At 43.5% G+C, this 14,792-nt stretch overlaps 1 protein-coding gene across 2 annotated transcripts in view; it reads left to right on the top strand.

The window, feature by feature from the left end:
* LOC112224196 (ubiquitin carboxyl-terminal hydrolase 22) overlaps positions 1–14,449 on the top strand; it is a 48,626-nt gene extending 34,177 nt beyond the window's left edge. Inside the window, exons 4-13 of one of the 2 annotated variants that reach the window (XM_024387600.2) lie at positions 258–359; positions 3,176–3,342; positions 3,772–3,919; positions 7,027–7,132; positions 8,343–8,501; positions 8,830–8,956; positions 9,100–9,191; positions 11,371–11,430; positions 12,349–12,498; positions 13,059–14,449. In XM_024387600.2, the coding sequence (XP_024243368.2) occupies positions 258–359; positions 3,176–3,342; positions 3,772–3,919; positions 7,027–7,132; positions 8,343–8,501; positions 8,830–8,956; positions 9,100–9,191; positions 11,371–11,430; positions 12,349–12,498; positions 13,059–13,101 (1,154 nt within the window). In that variant the 3' untranslated portion in view covers positions 13,102–14,449. The remainder of the gene's footprint in view (positions 1–257; positions 360–3,175; positions 3,343–3,771; positions 3,920–7,026; positions 7,133–8,342; positions 8,502–8,829; positions 8,957–9,099; positions 9,192–11,370; positions 11,431–12,348; positions 12,499–13,058) is intronic. The other variant, XM_024387601.2, reaches the window with a different exon arrangement.
* The last annotated feature ends 343 nt before the right edge of the window (positions 14,450–14,792 follow it).

Consider the following 14,792-nt stretch of genomic DNA (forward strand, 5'->3'; position numbering starts at 1 on the left):
TTTTTTTTTGCCCTTATTGTGCAGCCCTAGTGCAGTACATTACTGCACCTCTGGTATATGTAAAATGCATATTCTCTAGAGATTCCACTGCATTGGCCATGTAGGTTTCCCTATTTCCTGTTCCCCTCCCTTCAGGTTTAAGGTAAAGTGACCCGTCTAGTTAAATCTAAGTTCTCACATCCTCTCTCTAGCTCTCTGCCTTGCAATTGTTTTTTTACTGATTTCTTTCCTGTTGTTTGTGTGTTTGTGTGTGTCAGGTGTAGGGGAGAAGTATTCGACGTGGGAGCCCACCAAACGAGAGCTGGAGCTGCTGCGGCACAATCCAAAGCGTCGGAAAATGACGACAAACTGCACCATCGGTAAGGGCTCCTCCTCCCAGTGCTGCACTGTCTGGCTACAGCAAGAGTTGTCTTGTGCCTCGTCTGAAAACAAACTCCCTGGTCCCTTATCCTAGCTTCTTACCCCTGCCTAGCCCATACCCTCTCCCCTTTCTGTATTTCCAAATCTGAAGAATCCCAATAATGGGATAAGCAATATGGCAGATGGAAATTATAAGGCTTGGTGGAGCCATTGTGGTATTGAACCCACCATATTGGTCCATTCAGACCTGCCAACACAGAAGGGTTAGTGGAGAGGACTAGGGCAAACAGCTCTAGTCTGCTTCTCTCTATATGGGCGTAGTTCATTTCCTATGAGGTTCAGTGTGATGACAGCATCTGCAGTACAGACTGTGTGATGTCTGTGGGCGGATAGAACCCCCAGTCTCTCCTTAATCTCATTGCAGAGACTTCTGTTGGCTGTGTCTGAAAAATGTGTTTATCTGGGAAAGTGTGTGTGTGTGTGTGTGTGTGTGTGTGTGTGTGTGTGTGTGTGTGTGTGAGAAAGAGAGAGAGGTAGTATGTTATTGATCAGGGATTTAGAAACTGCTGTCCAGTGGAGAAATAAGACATTCCTCTCCTTTCACTCATCCCTCTTTAATTCTCACTCCTCCTCCACACAGCTATGGAGCAGCTCAGACAGAGTTGGAGATGAGTGGTGTTAAACGGCACAGCATCGCAGTATGCTTCTGCTAGGTGCTAAACGTTCACGCTCCTGCGCTCTCTCGCTCTCTCGCTTGCAAATCTCAATTTGTCTTTTTGTCAAGATGCCCTGTACTGTGTGTAATGGTGCCCTGTAGGGGTACTAAGGTGAGCAGCTGGTCAGGGGCAACATGTTTTTTAACACACAAACGTCACTTAGAAATGTCCTTGTTTTTGAATGAAAAGCAACATTTTTTTGCCCATTTTTAAAATAACATCAAATTGATCAGAAATGCAGTTTAGACATTGTTAATGTTGTAAATTACTATTGTAGCTGGAAATGGCTGATTTTTAAAGGAATATCTACATAGGTGTTTTCTTTCAAAAACGAGGACATTTCCAACTGACCCCAAACTTTTGAACGGTAGTGTGTGTCATTATGTCTTTGTTTTCGTGGCATTTGTGTAAAAAGTTTGGAAGAGATAATTGAAAATAATGTCATTGTTGATTAGATGCTTCTCTTTCATTAATTTGGCTATTTTTCTCTTCAACCATATGGTTTATCTACTACAAACTCATGGACAATATGGACAGACATATAACACATCTATTCTGTATATATGATTCATTTTATAAAAAGTTATTCACATCAAAATGTGTATTTGTCACATGCTTTGTAAACAGCAGGTGTAGGCTATTAGTGACATGCTTACTTACAGGTCCTTTCCAACAACGCAGAGTTAAAGATAAAACATTCAATGACGTCGAGACACGAGGAATAAACGCACAGTGAATAAAGAATAACAATAATGAGTCAAAAATAACATGGCTATATACTGGGAGTACCAGTACCAAGTCTATGTGCAGGGGTAGCAGGTGATTGAGGTAGCTACAGTACCAGTCCAAAGTTTATAAACACCCTCTCATTCCAGGGTTTTTCTTTGTTTGTTTATAATAGTAAACAAAACTATATAAGACATCAAAACTATGACATAACACATATGGAATCATAACCAAAATCATAACCAAAAAGTATAAAACAAATCCATATATATATATATATATATATATATATATATATATATATATATATATATATATATATATATATATATACTGTATTTGAGATTCTTCAAAGTAGCCACCCTTAATCTTGATGACAGCTTTGCACATTCTCACCCCACTGTTTCCTGTAGTCCACGATCAGATCCTTTTGTCTTGCTGATGTTGAGGGTGAGGTTGTTGTTGTTGTCCTGGCACCACACTGCCAGGTCTCTGACAACATCCCTATAGGCTGCATCATTGTCGTGTGTGTGTGATCAGTCATACCACCGTCGTGTCGTCAGCAAACTTGATGGTGTTGGCGTCTTACATGCAGTCGCGTGTGAACAGGGTTTACAGGAGGAGACTGAGCACACACCCCTGAGGGGCTCCCATGTTGATGGTCTGCATGGCGGATGTGTTGTTGCCTACCCTCACCGCCTGGGGGCGGCCGGTCAGGACGTCCAGAATCCAGTTGCAGAGGGAGGTGTTCAGTCACTGTCCTGAGCTTGGAGTGGACCATGGCGTTGACTGATAAGCTGTAGTCAATGAACAGCATTCTTACCTTGGGTATTGCTTTTGTCCAGGTGGGCAGTGTATAGTGCAATGGAGATTGTGTCATGTGGTTGATGTGAACCATGACCAGTCTTTCAAAGCTTTTCATGGCTATAGATGTGAGGGCTACGGGGTGATAGTCCTTTAGGCAGGTTAACTTGGCTTTCTTGGGCACGGGGGACTATTATTCAAGTATAAATTACCAAAGTTACCATAGATTGCCGTAGATGACCTGTTATTTACCCAAATGACTGAAAATGCCAGTAACTTTGGTAAATTAACCCAGCTCAGTGGGTCTTACCCTGTTGTCCTCCTGCCAGTGTGAGGCTGCTGTGTTCACTCCAGCCTCCGTCTAGGGACCACTGTGGCCATCTGTTACAGCCATGTCTCCACTGGTTCTCATTTACTGTAGTGGTTTTGGCGCTGGAATTGATATTATGTCTCTTTCTGCATGTCTCCCCCCCCATTTACCTGTCTGTTCCTTTCTCTCTCCATCTTCCTCTGTGTCCTGCTTCTTTCTCTCTCTCGCTCGACCTCTAACCCTCCCATCTCTCCCTCAGGTCTTCGAGGTCTGATCAACCTGGGCAACACGTGTTTTATGAACTGCATCGTCCAGGCCCTCACCCATACGCCCCTGCTGCGGGACTTCTTCCTGTCCGACAGACACAAGTGTGAGATGCAGTCCAACTCCTGTCTGGTGTGTGAGATGTCCCAGCTCTTTCAGGAGGTAAGGGGGTTAAAAATATCTTTCTCTTTCAGGCTTCGCACACCTCCTCCATCCTCCTCCCTCTTTCTTTCCCAGGCCACCTCTACTGCTGTCTATAACGCTCTTGTTCTAAATCTCTCTCAACCCAAAACTATCTTCTCTTTTTATTTTTCTCTCCCCCACCTCTCTCCCTCCTAAACCATTGTAGTGGAAGTACTTAGCTAGCGAAGTTGTTGTCAGTACGTGGTGGGATTTGCATGGTTTTAAGTTCCTGTTTCATCCCGCCCCTTCTCCAACACTTATTCTCTCTTATACCTCTTTTTATTTTCCCTCGCCTCGCTTTCTCTCTCTCTCTCTCCATTCCCCCTCTCCTTCTCCCCTCACATTTAATGTTTCCGTTCTTTCTTCCTCCTCCTTTTTCTCATCCCTCCCTCTCTCTCTCTTTGTCAGTTCTACTCGGGCCACCGTTCGCCCCACATTCCCTTCCGACTGCTGCACCTGGTGTGGACTCACGCGCGCCACCTAGCAGGCTACGAGCAGCAGGATGCCCACGAGTTCCTCATCGCTGCCCTGGACGTGTTGCACCGCCACTGCAAAGGTTTGCATCATAGTACAGGGGCGAACGCATAGAATCACGCAGGAACACACACACACACACCTACCTTTTTAAGACCTACTTTTTTATATATACATGGGCAAACACAAATATATTACACAGCCTTACACCCACATACAGTGCCTTCGGAAAGTATTCAGATCCCTTGACTTGTTCCACATTGTTACGTTTAACCTTTCTGGCGCAGGCGTTCTGCTAGCGACCCACCTCGACAACATCCAGTAAAATTGTAGAGAGTCGAAATTCAAATTACAGAAATAGAAATATTTAATATTCATGAAAATACAAGTGTCATACATCAAAATAAAGCTTAACTTCTTGTTAATCTAGCCGCTCTGTCAGATTTCAAAAAGGCTTTACGGTGAAAGCACACCATGCGATTATCTGAGGACAGCGCCCCGCATACAAAAGCATGAAAACATTTTTCCATCAGGCAGGTGCGCCACACCACAAAAGTCAGAAATGGCGATATAATAAATACCTTACCTTTGAAGATCTTCTTCTGTTGGAACTCCAAAAGTTCCCAGCTACATCACAAATGGTCCTTTTGTTCATTACAGTCCTTCTTTATAACCCCACAAACTCAGTTTAGCTGGCGCGTTTCATTCTATAATCCACCGGTTTCCCTCCTTCAAAATGCATACAAAATGAATCCCAAATGTTACCAATAAACTTCTCCAAACAAGTCAAACAACGTTTATAATCAAACCTCAGGTACCCTAATATGTAAATAAACGATCAAATTTAAGACGGAGAATCAATGTATTCACCAGAGTTAAACAACAAAGAACGCGCTCTCACCCATGCGCATGAAAACAAGACAGCCAAAATGGGAGCCACTTAGAAAAATTACAAATTCTAGCTCATTTCTCCAAAACAAGCCTGAAACTCTTTCTAAAGACTGTTGACATCTAGTGGAAGCCCTAGGAACTGCAATCTTGGAGGATTTCGCCTCATAATAAACATGATAGCCATTGGAAACAGAGGTAGGCTGAAAATGTTTATTTTTTGGATGGTTTGTCTTCGGGGTTTCGCCTGCCATATCAGTTCTGTTATACTCAGACAATTTTAACAGTTTTAGAAACTTTACAGTTTTTTCTATCCAAATCTACCAATTATATGCATATCCTATCTTCTGGGCCTGAGTAACAGGCAGTTTACTTTGGGCACGCTTTTCATCCGAATGTCTAAATACTGCCCCCTAGCCCAAAGAGGTTTAAGCCTTATTTTAAAATGTATTTAAATAGTTTTTTTCCCCTCATCAATCTACACACAATACCCCATAATGACAAAGCATAAACAAAATTTTTGAAATGTTGCTAATTTATAATAAAACAAAACACTGAAATATCATATTTACATAAGTATTCAGACCCGCTACTCAGTACTTTGTTGAAGCACCTTTGGTAGCGACTACAGCCTCAAGTCTTCTTGGGTATGACGCTATAGCCTTGGCACACCTCTATTTGGGGAGTTTCTCCCATTCTTCTTTGCAGATCCTCTCAAGCTCTGTCAGGTTGGATGGGGAGCGTTGCTGCACAGCTATTTTCAGGTCTCTCCAGAGATGTTAGATCAGGTTCAAGTCCAGGTTCTGGCTGGGCCACACAAGGACATTCAGAGACGTGTCCGGAAGTCACTCCTGTGTTGTGTGCTTAGGGTCGTTGTCTTGGTTGTTGGTCAACCTAAGCCCCAGTCTGAAGTCCTGAACACTCTGGACCAGGTTTTCATCAAGGATCTCTGTACTTTTCTCCGTTCATCTTTTGCTCAATGCTGACTAGTATCACAGTCCATGCCGCTGAAAATCATCCCCACAGCATGATGCTGCCACCACCATGCTTCTCCGTAGGGATGTTGTCAAGTTTCCCCCAGATGAGACGCTTGGCATTCAATCTTGGTTTCAAACTCCAAGCGTGCTGTCATGTGCCTTTTACTGAAGAGTGGCTTCCGTCTGGCCACTCTACCATAAAGTCCTGATTTGGTGGAGTGCTGCAGAGATGGTTGTCCTTCTGGAAGGTTCTCCCATCTCCACAGAGGAACTCTGTCAGAGTGACCATCGGGTTCTTGGTCACCTCCCTGACCAAGGCCCTTCTCCCCCGATTGTTCAGTTTGGCTGGGCGGCCAGCTCTTTGTAGTTCCAAACTTCCATTTAAGAATGTTGAAGGGCACTGTGTTCTTGGGGACCTTCAATGCTGCAGAATCTTTTTGGGTACCCTTCCCCAGATCTGTGCCTCGAACATAATCCTGTCTCGGGGCTCTACGGACAATTCCTTCGACCTCATGGCTTGGATTTTGCTGTGACATGCACTGTCAGCTGTGGGACTTTTTATAGACAGTGTGCCTTTCCAGATCATGTTCAATCAATTCAATTTACCACAGGGGGACTCCCAAGTGGTAGAAACTTCTCAAGGATGATCAATGAAAACAGGATGCGCCAGGACTCAATTTCGAGTCTCATAGCAAAGGGTCTGAATACTTATGTAAATAAGGTATTTCTCGATTTAATAGATCTTGTAAAATAAATAAAAAACTGTTTTCTGTATGGGTATTGTGGGTAGATTGCTGAGATTTTTTTAATACATTTTAGAATTAGGTTCTATCGGGAAAAATGGGGGTCTGAATACTTTCCGAAGGCACTGTGCATGTACACATACTAACTTGTACAGACAATCAGATTGTAGAAAGCAGACTACTCTACTCAAATGGCGCCCACGCTCTCTACTTCTGCTACAGTCAAATGGTGGGAGGAAAAGCAGGAATAAGGGAAAGGAAGGGAGCAGCGATTGGGGGTGAATGAACTAGAGAGGAGGAGAGTGAAGAAAATGGCTGGTCTGCTATCTGACTGGATGAGCTGAGACGAGGGGCTGCTAATTGACACAGACAAAGAGCCTCTTTACATAAGTGCTGATTGTGTTTGCTTAGCCCTGTGTCCTCTTTCAACATCCCTCATTCTCTCACTCTCTCTCTCTCGATTTTGTCTTTCTCTGATACTGTGGTGGAGCGGGGGGGTGGAGTTCTGCAGCAGTCGACAAGCTTTAATTCTCAATTGCGTGTGTGTGTGTTTTGTCCCTGTGCTCTCGATGTTCACCAAGGAGATGATAACGGGAAGAAGGCCAACAACCCCAATAACTGCAACTGCATCATCGACCAAATCTTCACTGGGGGTCTGCAGTCTGACGTCACCTGTCAAGTCTGCCAGTATGCTCCTCCATCTTTCTCTGTGTGTGTGTGCGCGCTTGTAAACAGTGTGAAAGTTATTTCCTCTACATCTTTGTGCTTCACCCTTACTGTTTGTTTGTGTGGGCGTGTGTACTGTTGATGCATCATGTTGATCACGTTTCAAACCAGCACTTGTAAAAAATATATAAAAAATGTTTTTAAATCACTCACTCTTAGCCCTGGTCAGACCCCCTCTCTGCAGTGAGTCAAGGAGAGTGGGACTGATTTTTTAAAATATTTTAAAAATTAACACACGCATCACCCGTTGCTCCACTCCCACTGCTTTAGCAGCCAGGCACCTACTGGGCAATGTAGACTCTGACATAGTGTTCTACCTACATCTGGTGGACACATAGAGTATTGCACAATATTTACTCATTCACAAAGAATCAGTCATTTCGTGTTGAGTTTGCAACACTAATTGAGAAGCATTTGTGCAACATTTTGTAAATGTGAATAGACGGGTTTGTTGTTTAGCAACAAAAACAAAGTGGGCGCAACTATGGGGCAAAACAGACGGGGTTGGCTTAGATTGTTGACAACACGTAAACAATTTTTAATCTCCAATGTTTAATGAAAACATAATTTAATTTGCACAATGAGCACTTGTTGTCTCTCAAATTCATCGTTATAGATGTTTGTTGGTTGGTTAGCTATCTCGCAAACTTGAGCCATATTAGGATTGACATGAAATCAGTCGAAATACCTCAAAACAAGACCTATCAAGAACAAGATGAAACTAGCTGAAACGAGTCACTTACGATTCCCCACGTCACAGTTTCTTGTCATAGTTGATAGCCATCCCGAATCACAACAACTCCGACTTCTACCCCATTGAAGCGTGCGCATCGTTTTCGTGACTTTGTCAGCTAAGTCGTCTATATATACACTCGCATGCAAACTAACATTGTTCAAGTGTTGTAACTGGCTACTTAGGTATTCTAGCGGTTAAGAGCGTGGGGCCAGTAACTGAAAGGTTGCTGATTCGAATCCCTGAGCCAACTAGGTGAAAAATCCCATGTGCCCTTGAGCAAGGCACTTAACCCTAATTGCTACTCTAAGTCGCTCTGGATAAGAGCATCTGTTAAATGACTCAAATGTAGAGGTTATAAGATGGATTCATAGGCTTTGGGTCAGTCAAAGCCCAAAAGCCATTCCCTAACAGACCCCCTCCCCTCTCGTCCTGTAGTGGTGTTTCCACGACAATAGACCCGTTCTGGGACATCAGTCTGGACCTGCCGGGGTCGTCCACGCCCTTCTGGCCCCTCAGCCCCGGGGGAGACGGCAGCACACTCAACGGAGAGAGCCACCTCTCAGGGGCCACCACACTCACAGACTGTCTACGCAGGTATCTCACCCCTCTCCCCCTCTCTCAGGGGCCACCACACTCACTGATTGTCTAGGCAGGTTCTGCTCATCCCTTTATCACCATCCCTTTCTCTATCGCTCTCTTTCTCTCGTTCTCTCTTCATCTTTCAGGGGCCACCACTCCCACTTTCTGTCTATGCAGGTAATCATCCCTCTGACTAATTCCTTCCACATCATCGCTTTAACCTTTTCTGTATCTCTCTGTTCTGCTGTCCATCTTTCTATCATGCGCGCGCACACACACTCGCAGGCACACACACACACACACACACACGGTGTGGGTTCTGACCCTGGTCCGTCTTCTGCAGGTTTACCCGACCAGAGCACTTAGGGAGCGGCGCTAAGATTAAGTGTAGCGGTTGCCATAGTTACCAGGAGTCCACCAAACAGCTGACTATGAAGAAGCTCCCCATTGTGGCGTGTTTCCACCTCAAAGTGAGCGTGTGTGGTGTTTTTTTTTTTGTCTGTATTTGTGTAAAAGAAATGTAAGTGTGAGAGCTCAACTTTAGTTCGTCCTTCGCACTGTAATATCTCTAACCTCTCTCTTTGTCGTGTTCTTTTTCTCCCCCCACCCCCAGAGATTTGAACACTCTGCGAAGCTGCGGAGGAAGATCATTACGTACGTCTCGTTCCCCTTAGAGCTGGACATGACTCCCTTCATGGCCTCCAGGTCAGTCTGAACAATGTGCCAGTCGCACAGTGGCGGAGACCAGGGCTGCATCTCGAAGAGTCTGAAGACTCTTCGTTTATTCATATTATTCATCCTCTGCACTGAGCCGACAGAAGTGAAAGTCAGTCCACTGATGGTCTCTTTGCTATGTAGCCTTCACCTGCTGATTTCTTAAATCAGTGCTAGTGAAGTGAAGGAGCCTGGGAAAAGGAAGCCCCTTGAGTCAATCGAGAGGCATAGGTGTGCGCATATTTGTGTGTGTATGTGCTGTCCGACCAGCCATGTTCATTTGCCGTGTGTGTGTAATTGGTGTTTTTAACTTAATTAGCCAAACAAACACAGGTGTGCGCTCACACACACACACACACGCATCAACCCGTGACTCCCCATGCATATCCCCTGATGTGCAGGATGTCAAAACAGCACCTGCTGCTGAAGGGGACTCAAATGAACTCAAATGGATTCAGATCTCTCTCCTCCAGAGAGAAAGAGAGGGATGACTGGAACTGCATGAATTGAATGACCGAGTGTACGTATGAAAGGGATGCGCCATATTGGTGCGGAGGTGGGAATGTGATCTAGGATTAGTGTCAGACGAAGCAGTCAGGGGCCTCATTTAGAAAGTGCCAGACTGGGTGAGGTGTTAATCTCACAGCTAACTCAACTTTAAAGGGGTGCTTTTTATTATTATTTTTACATTTAACCTTCATTTAATCTTTATTTAACTAGTCAATTCAGTTCATTCTTAGGGCTGCAATCCCGTTAACGGGATGATATGACAACAGCCAGTGAAAGTGCAGGGCGCCAAATTCAAAACAACAAAAATCTCATCATTAAAATTCCTCAAGAATACAAGTATTTTACACCATTTTAAAGATAAAATTCTCGTTAATCCAGCCACAGTGTCTGATTTCAAAAAGGATTTCCAGCGAAAGCACCACAAACGATTGTTAGGTCACCACCAACTCACAGAAAAACCCAGCCATTTTTCCAGCGAAAGAGAGGAGTCACAAAAAGCACAAATAGAGATAAAAATTAATCACTAACCTTTGATGATCTTCATCAGATGACACTCATAGGACTTCATGTTACACAATACATGTATGTCTTGTTTGATAAAGTTCATATTTATATTAAAAAAATCTGAGTTTACATTGGCGTGTTAGGTTCACTAGTTCCAAAAAGATCCAGTGATTTTGCATAGCCACAACAATTCAACAGAAATACTCATCATAAATGTAGATGAAAATACAAGTTATACACATGGAATTATAGATATACCTCTCCTTAATGCAACCTCCTTAATGCAAAATGCTTGATTTGTTTGATAATGTCCATTATTTATGTCCAAGTAGCTACTTTTGTTAACGCGTTTAGTACACAAATCCAAACGCTCGTGCGGGTCCATCTGAACGTCGGACGAAAACTTCAAAAAGTTATATTACAGGTTGAAGAAACTTATCAAACTAAGTATAGAATCAATCTTTAGGGTGTTGTTATCATAAATCTTCAATAAAGTTCCAACCGGAGAATTCCTTTGTGTGGAGAGAAGCCAGCAGGTCGCTATTATGTGAATTGTGCTTGACCAGCCCTTGGCTCTCTGCCAGACACCTGGCTCATTCAGCTCCCATTCAGCCCCACAACACAGTAGAAGCCTCATTCAAGTTTCTAAAGACAGTTGACATCTAGTGGAAGCCCTAGGAAGTGCAACTTCTTCCATATGCCATTGTGAATTCAATAGGAGCTGGGTTGAAAATCGACCAACCTCAGATTTCTCACTTCCTGTTTGGATTTCTTCTCAGGTTTTTGCCTGCCATATGAGTTCTGTTATACTCACAGACATCATTCAAACAGTTTTAGACACGTCAGAGTGTTTTCTATCCAATACTATTAATAATATGCATATATTATCAACTGGGACTGAGGAGCAGGGCCAATTGTGCATCGCCCTATGGGTCTCCCGATCACGGCCGGTTGTGATACGGCCCGGGATCGAACCAGAGTCTTTGGGGACTCCTCTAGCACTGAGATGCGGTGCCTCAGACCGCTGCGCCATTCAGGAGGCCTGCTCTGAGGATTGATTGTAAATGTATACGTGTGGTATTATGCTAGAGGATGGCTTAGTGTGATGGTCTTTGTTCATTGTTGCTGACATATTGTCTGATCGTGTGTCTTTCAGCAAAGAGAACAGGATGAACGGACAGTACCAGCAGTCTGTAGACGTTTTCAACGACAATAAGTAAGTGGACTCTCCCTCTAACACTGAGTATACAAAACGTTACGAAAACATGCTCTTTCCTTGACAGACTAACCAGGTGATTCTAGGCTAAAGCTATGATCCCTTATTGATGTCACTTGTTAAATCCACTTCAATCAGTCTTGAGACAATTGAGACATGGATTGTGTATGTGTGCCATTAAGAGGGTGAATGGGCAAGACAGAAGATTTTAAGTGCCTTTTAAAACGGGGTATGTTAGTAGGTGCCAGGCGTACTGGTTTCCGTCAAAACCCAGCAGCGTTGCAGTTCTTTTCACGCTCAACAGTTTCCCGTGTGTATCAAGAATGGTCCACCACCCAAATGACATCCAGACAACTTGACACAACAGTGGGAAGCATTGGAGTCAACATGGGCTAGCATCCTTGTAGAATCCTTGCTTTGACGAATTGAGGCTGTTTTGAGGGCAAAAGGGAGGATTTCAACTACATTTTAGGAAGTTTTCGTAATTTTTTATTTATTTTACCTTTATTTAACTAGGCAAGGCAGTTAAGAACACATTCTTATTTTCAATGATGGCCTAGGAACAGTGGGTTAACTGGCTGTTCAGGGGCAGAATGACAGATTTGTACCTTGTCAGCTCGGGGATTTGAACTTGCAACCTTCCGGTTACTAGCCCAACACTAACCACTAGGCTACCCTGCCGCCCCAACAGAAATACTCATGAACACGTACTCCATAATGTTTGGTATACTCAGTGTATGTTGCATGTAAAGAACAATATATAATGACAGTGAATTTGCTCTGTTCTCTTGCGTTGATTTGAACCAATTCTCACCCATTTTCTGCCTCCCTTCCCTTCTCTCTCTTCCCCCTTTCCCTCCACCTCCTTCCCTCCCTCCACTCTCTCTCCATGCCTTCGCCTCTCCTCCCTCCGTCCAGGTATTCTCTGTTTGCGGTGGTCAACCACCAGGGTACTCTGGAGAGCGGTCACTACACCACGTTCATCCGGCAGCACATGGACCAGTGGTTCAAGTGTGACGATGCCATCATCACCAAGGCCAGCAACAAGGACGTGTTGGACAGTGAAGGGTGAGCTCAGACCGCTGCAACCTCGACCTTTACGGTGCTAAGCTCGAGGTCCACTCCCCCGCGGAAATTGAATTAGCGTAAAAAATATTTAAAAATCCCCACAGAAATCTGTCAGGTTAATCTACAGATGTTTTTTTTTTTGTCGCATTGGATGCGTCTCAATCCACCGTATCCGCCGATGTCGCACCTCCGCATCTGCGGTGACCGAGCTAGAGCGGTGTTTGTCAGACCTCGAGACGTGGTGAAAAATTGGGTACAGCTGATCTGCCAACTTCTTCTGTCTGTTTTTCATCAAACATATAGCAGATCTGGTTACGTTATTTTTGAAATTTTCAACAAACTTCAAAGCCACGTTATGAACACCTGCTATTAGGAAGGTGTTTTAATGTTTTGTACACTATTATTTCATTCAAAACTCCATCTCCACTGTTCTTTCCATTTCTATCATTATGCAGTAGCTTCGACCTTGTGTTTTTCTCATAAGTAATTCCTCAAGATAATGAGAGAAATATATTTTGAGTGTGAAATCTTACCAGTGATTCTTTTTTTCTTGTTGTCAGGTACCTTTTGTTCTACCATAAACAGTTTCTGGAGTATGAATAGCCAAGCTTCCTTCAGCACTGATGTCAACAGCCACCAAGAGTTGCGCAACAACAAAATGGCAACATAACACAAGCCTGCCTGAAACTCCACATCGGTGAAGATTTGAAGCTGTGGGAATGGAGGAACCCCGCATCCTTTCTAACTAAAAGGACACTCCACAACCAATCTGCATGGAAGCTACTACGTAGGATCTACTTGATAGGGCGGAAAGGAGGAAGAAGAGGGGGAAGATTGCAGAACGGCGAGAGAAACGAGGAGCCTTTGTTGGAAGATGAGGTGCTTCACTCTCTCGCTCTCCTCTCCTATCGTTTCGGGCAGATGAAGGAACAGTCCGACAGTGGCCACATCTCATAAAAACAGTCAACTACACGTTGTATTATTTTCTGAAATCCATAATTCCACCCCCCCAGACACACACACACAAACTCATCTCTCAAGTGACCAAACATTTCTGAGGGAAGACATTTGGTTGTCTAAGTTCATTATATGCATTGTTATTGCTCTGAATGCAAAACAAGCTGACAGATTATATTAAGAACATTGCAAACGCAAGAAGAGATGATTATAATCGTTGTTTGAACTTTTTGGTTTTGAAAATACTGTATGATGAATCTAGCGCACTTTTTTTTGTTTTTTTTTACTGAAAAAAAGATGGGAGGTAGAGAAAGGGAGGTTGTTGTTCTGTGAAAGTCCCCCCCTTTTTCTTTTCTTTTTTCTTTGAGGGCAGGGAAAATATAGAAGTATATTTTTATAAGTCATTTGAATCCTTGTTCACGGTTTCCAATGTTCCCCCCCCTCCCTCGAATCCATGTCCTTGTTATGTTGTGCAGTCAATCATGTATTTTTTTTTTAAATGTATGCTTCTTCTCATGAGACTGCTGTTGTGGAGCCTTTTTCACATTTGTTGGTTGGTTTGTTTGTTTCTTGTGATGGGATAATTATTTTGTTGCTGACATGGTTGTGAAGATGTTTCAGGTGATGCGTTGTTGTGAATAAGAAAAAGACGAGCACTATTCTGACACGGTGTGTATCCTGCCGTGGCGCGATCCGACAGTGTTAAACTTTGGCCACATGTTGCTCTAATTGTGTGTGTGTGGGTGTACGCACATGTGTTGTGCGCATGTTTGTGTACTGAATCAGTACTTTTTTTTTCACATGTTAATTATGTATGTTAAAGTATGTATGTATGTTAAAAAAGAAAACCAAGGTATAAACTGAGTTCCTTTATCCATGTTGCTGGAAAAGGTCAAGGGTTATTATGCTAGTCAAAAATACATCCCCCACACTTTATCTGCTGCAAGAACTGGACACTGATGGTGAGACACACAATAAAAAATCTATATCTATACTCTCGTGTGCGTCAGGGTTTTATTAACTTCTACAAGACTTACTGGAGGTCTTTGCTGAATCATGGCACAAGGAGGCCACCCACATGTGAATGTCTCCCGAGAGATGCAGTGGGTGTCATTTGGGGTGAGTACATACAGGCATAAATCATGTTCTCTGTTACTCCCTTATGTGTCACTCCCTCAATACCGTTTATTGTGTATCCTTTACCACCTATTTAATTTCTGCTCTCCAGACTTCTCACATCACAGTTGTTTCTGGTCTGCATGGTGTAGGCCAGGTGAAGTTAACCATAGATGTGGCTGATCTTGGGACAGTTTAGAGTTATTGTTTTTTTCCTCCTA

This window comes from Oncorhynchus tshawytscha, linkage group LG25 (assembly GCF_018296145.1).
Source record: "Oncorhynchus tshawytscha isolate Ot180627B linkage group LG25, Otsh_v2.0, whole genome shotgun sequence".
Taxonomy (NCBI): Eukaryota; Metazoa; Chordata; class Actinopteri; order Salmoniformes; family Salmonidae; genus Oncorhynchus; species Oncorhynchus tshawytscha.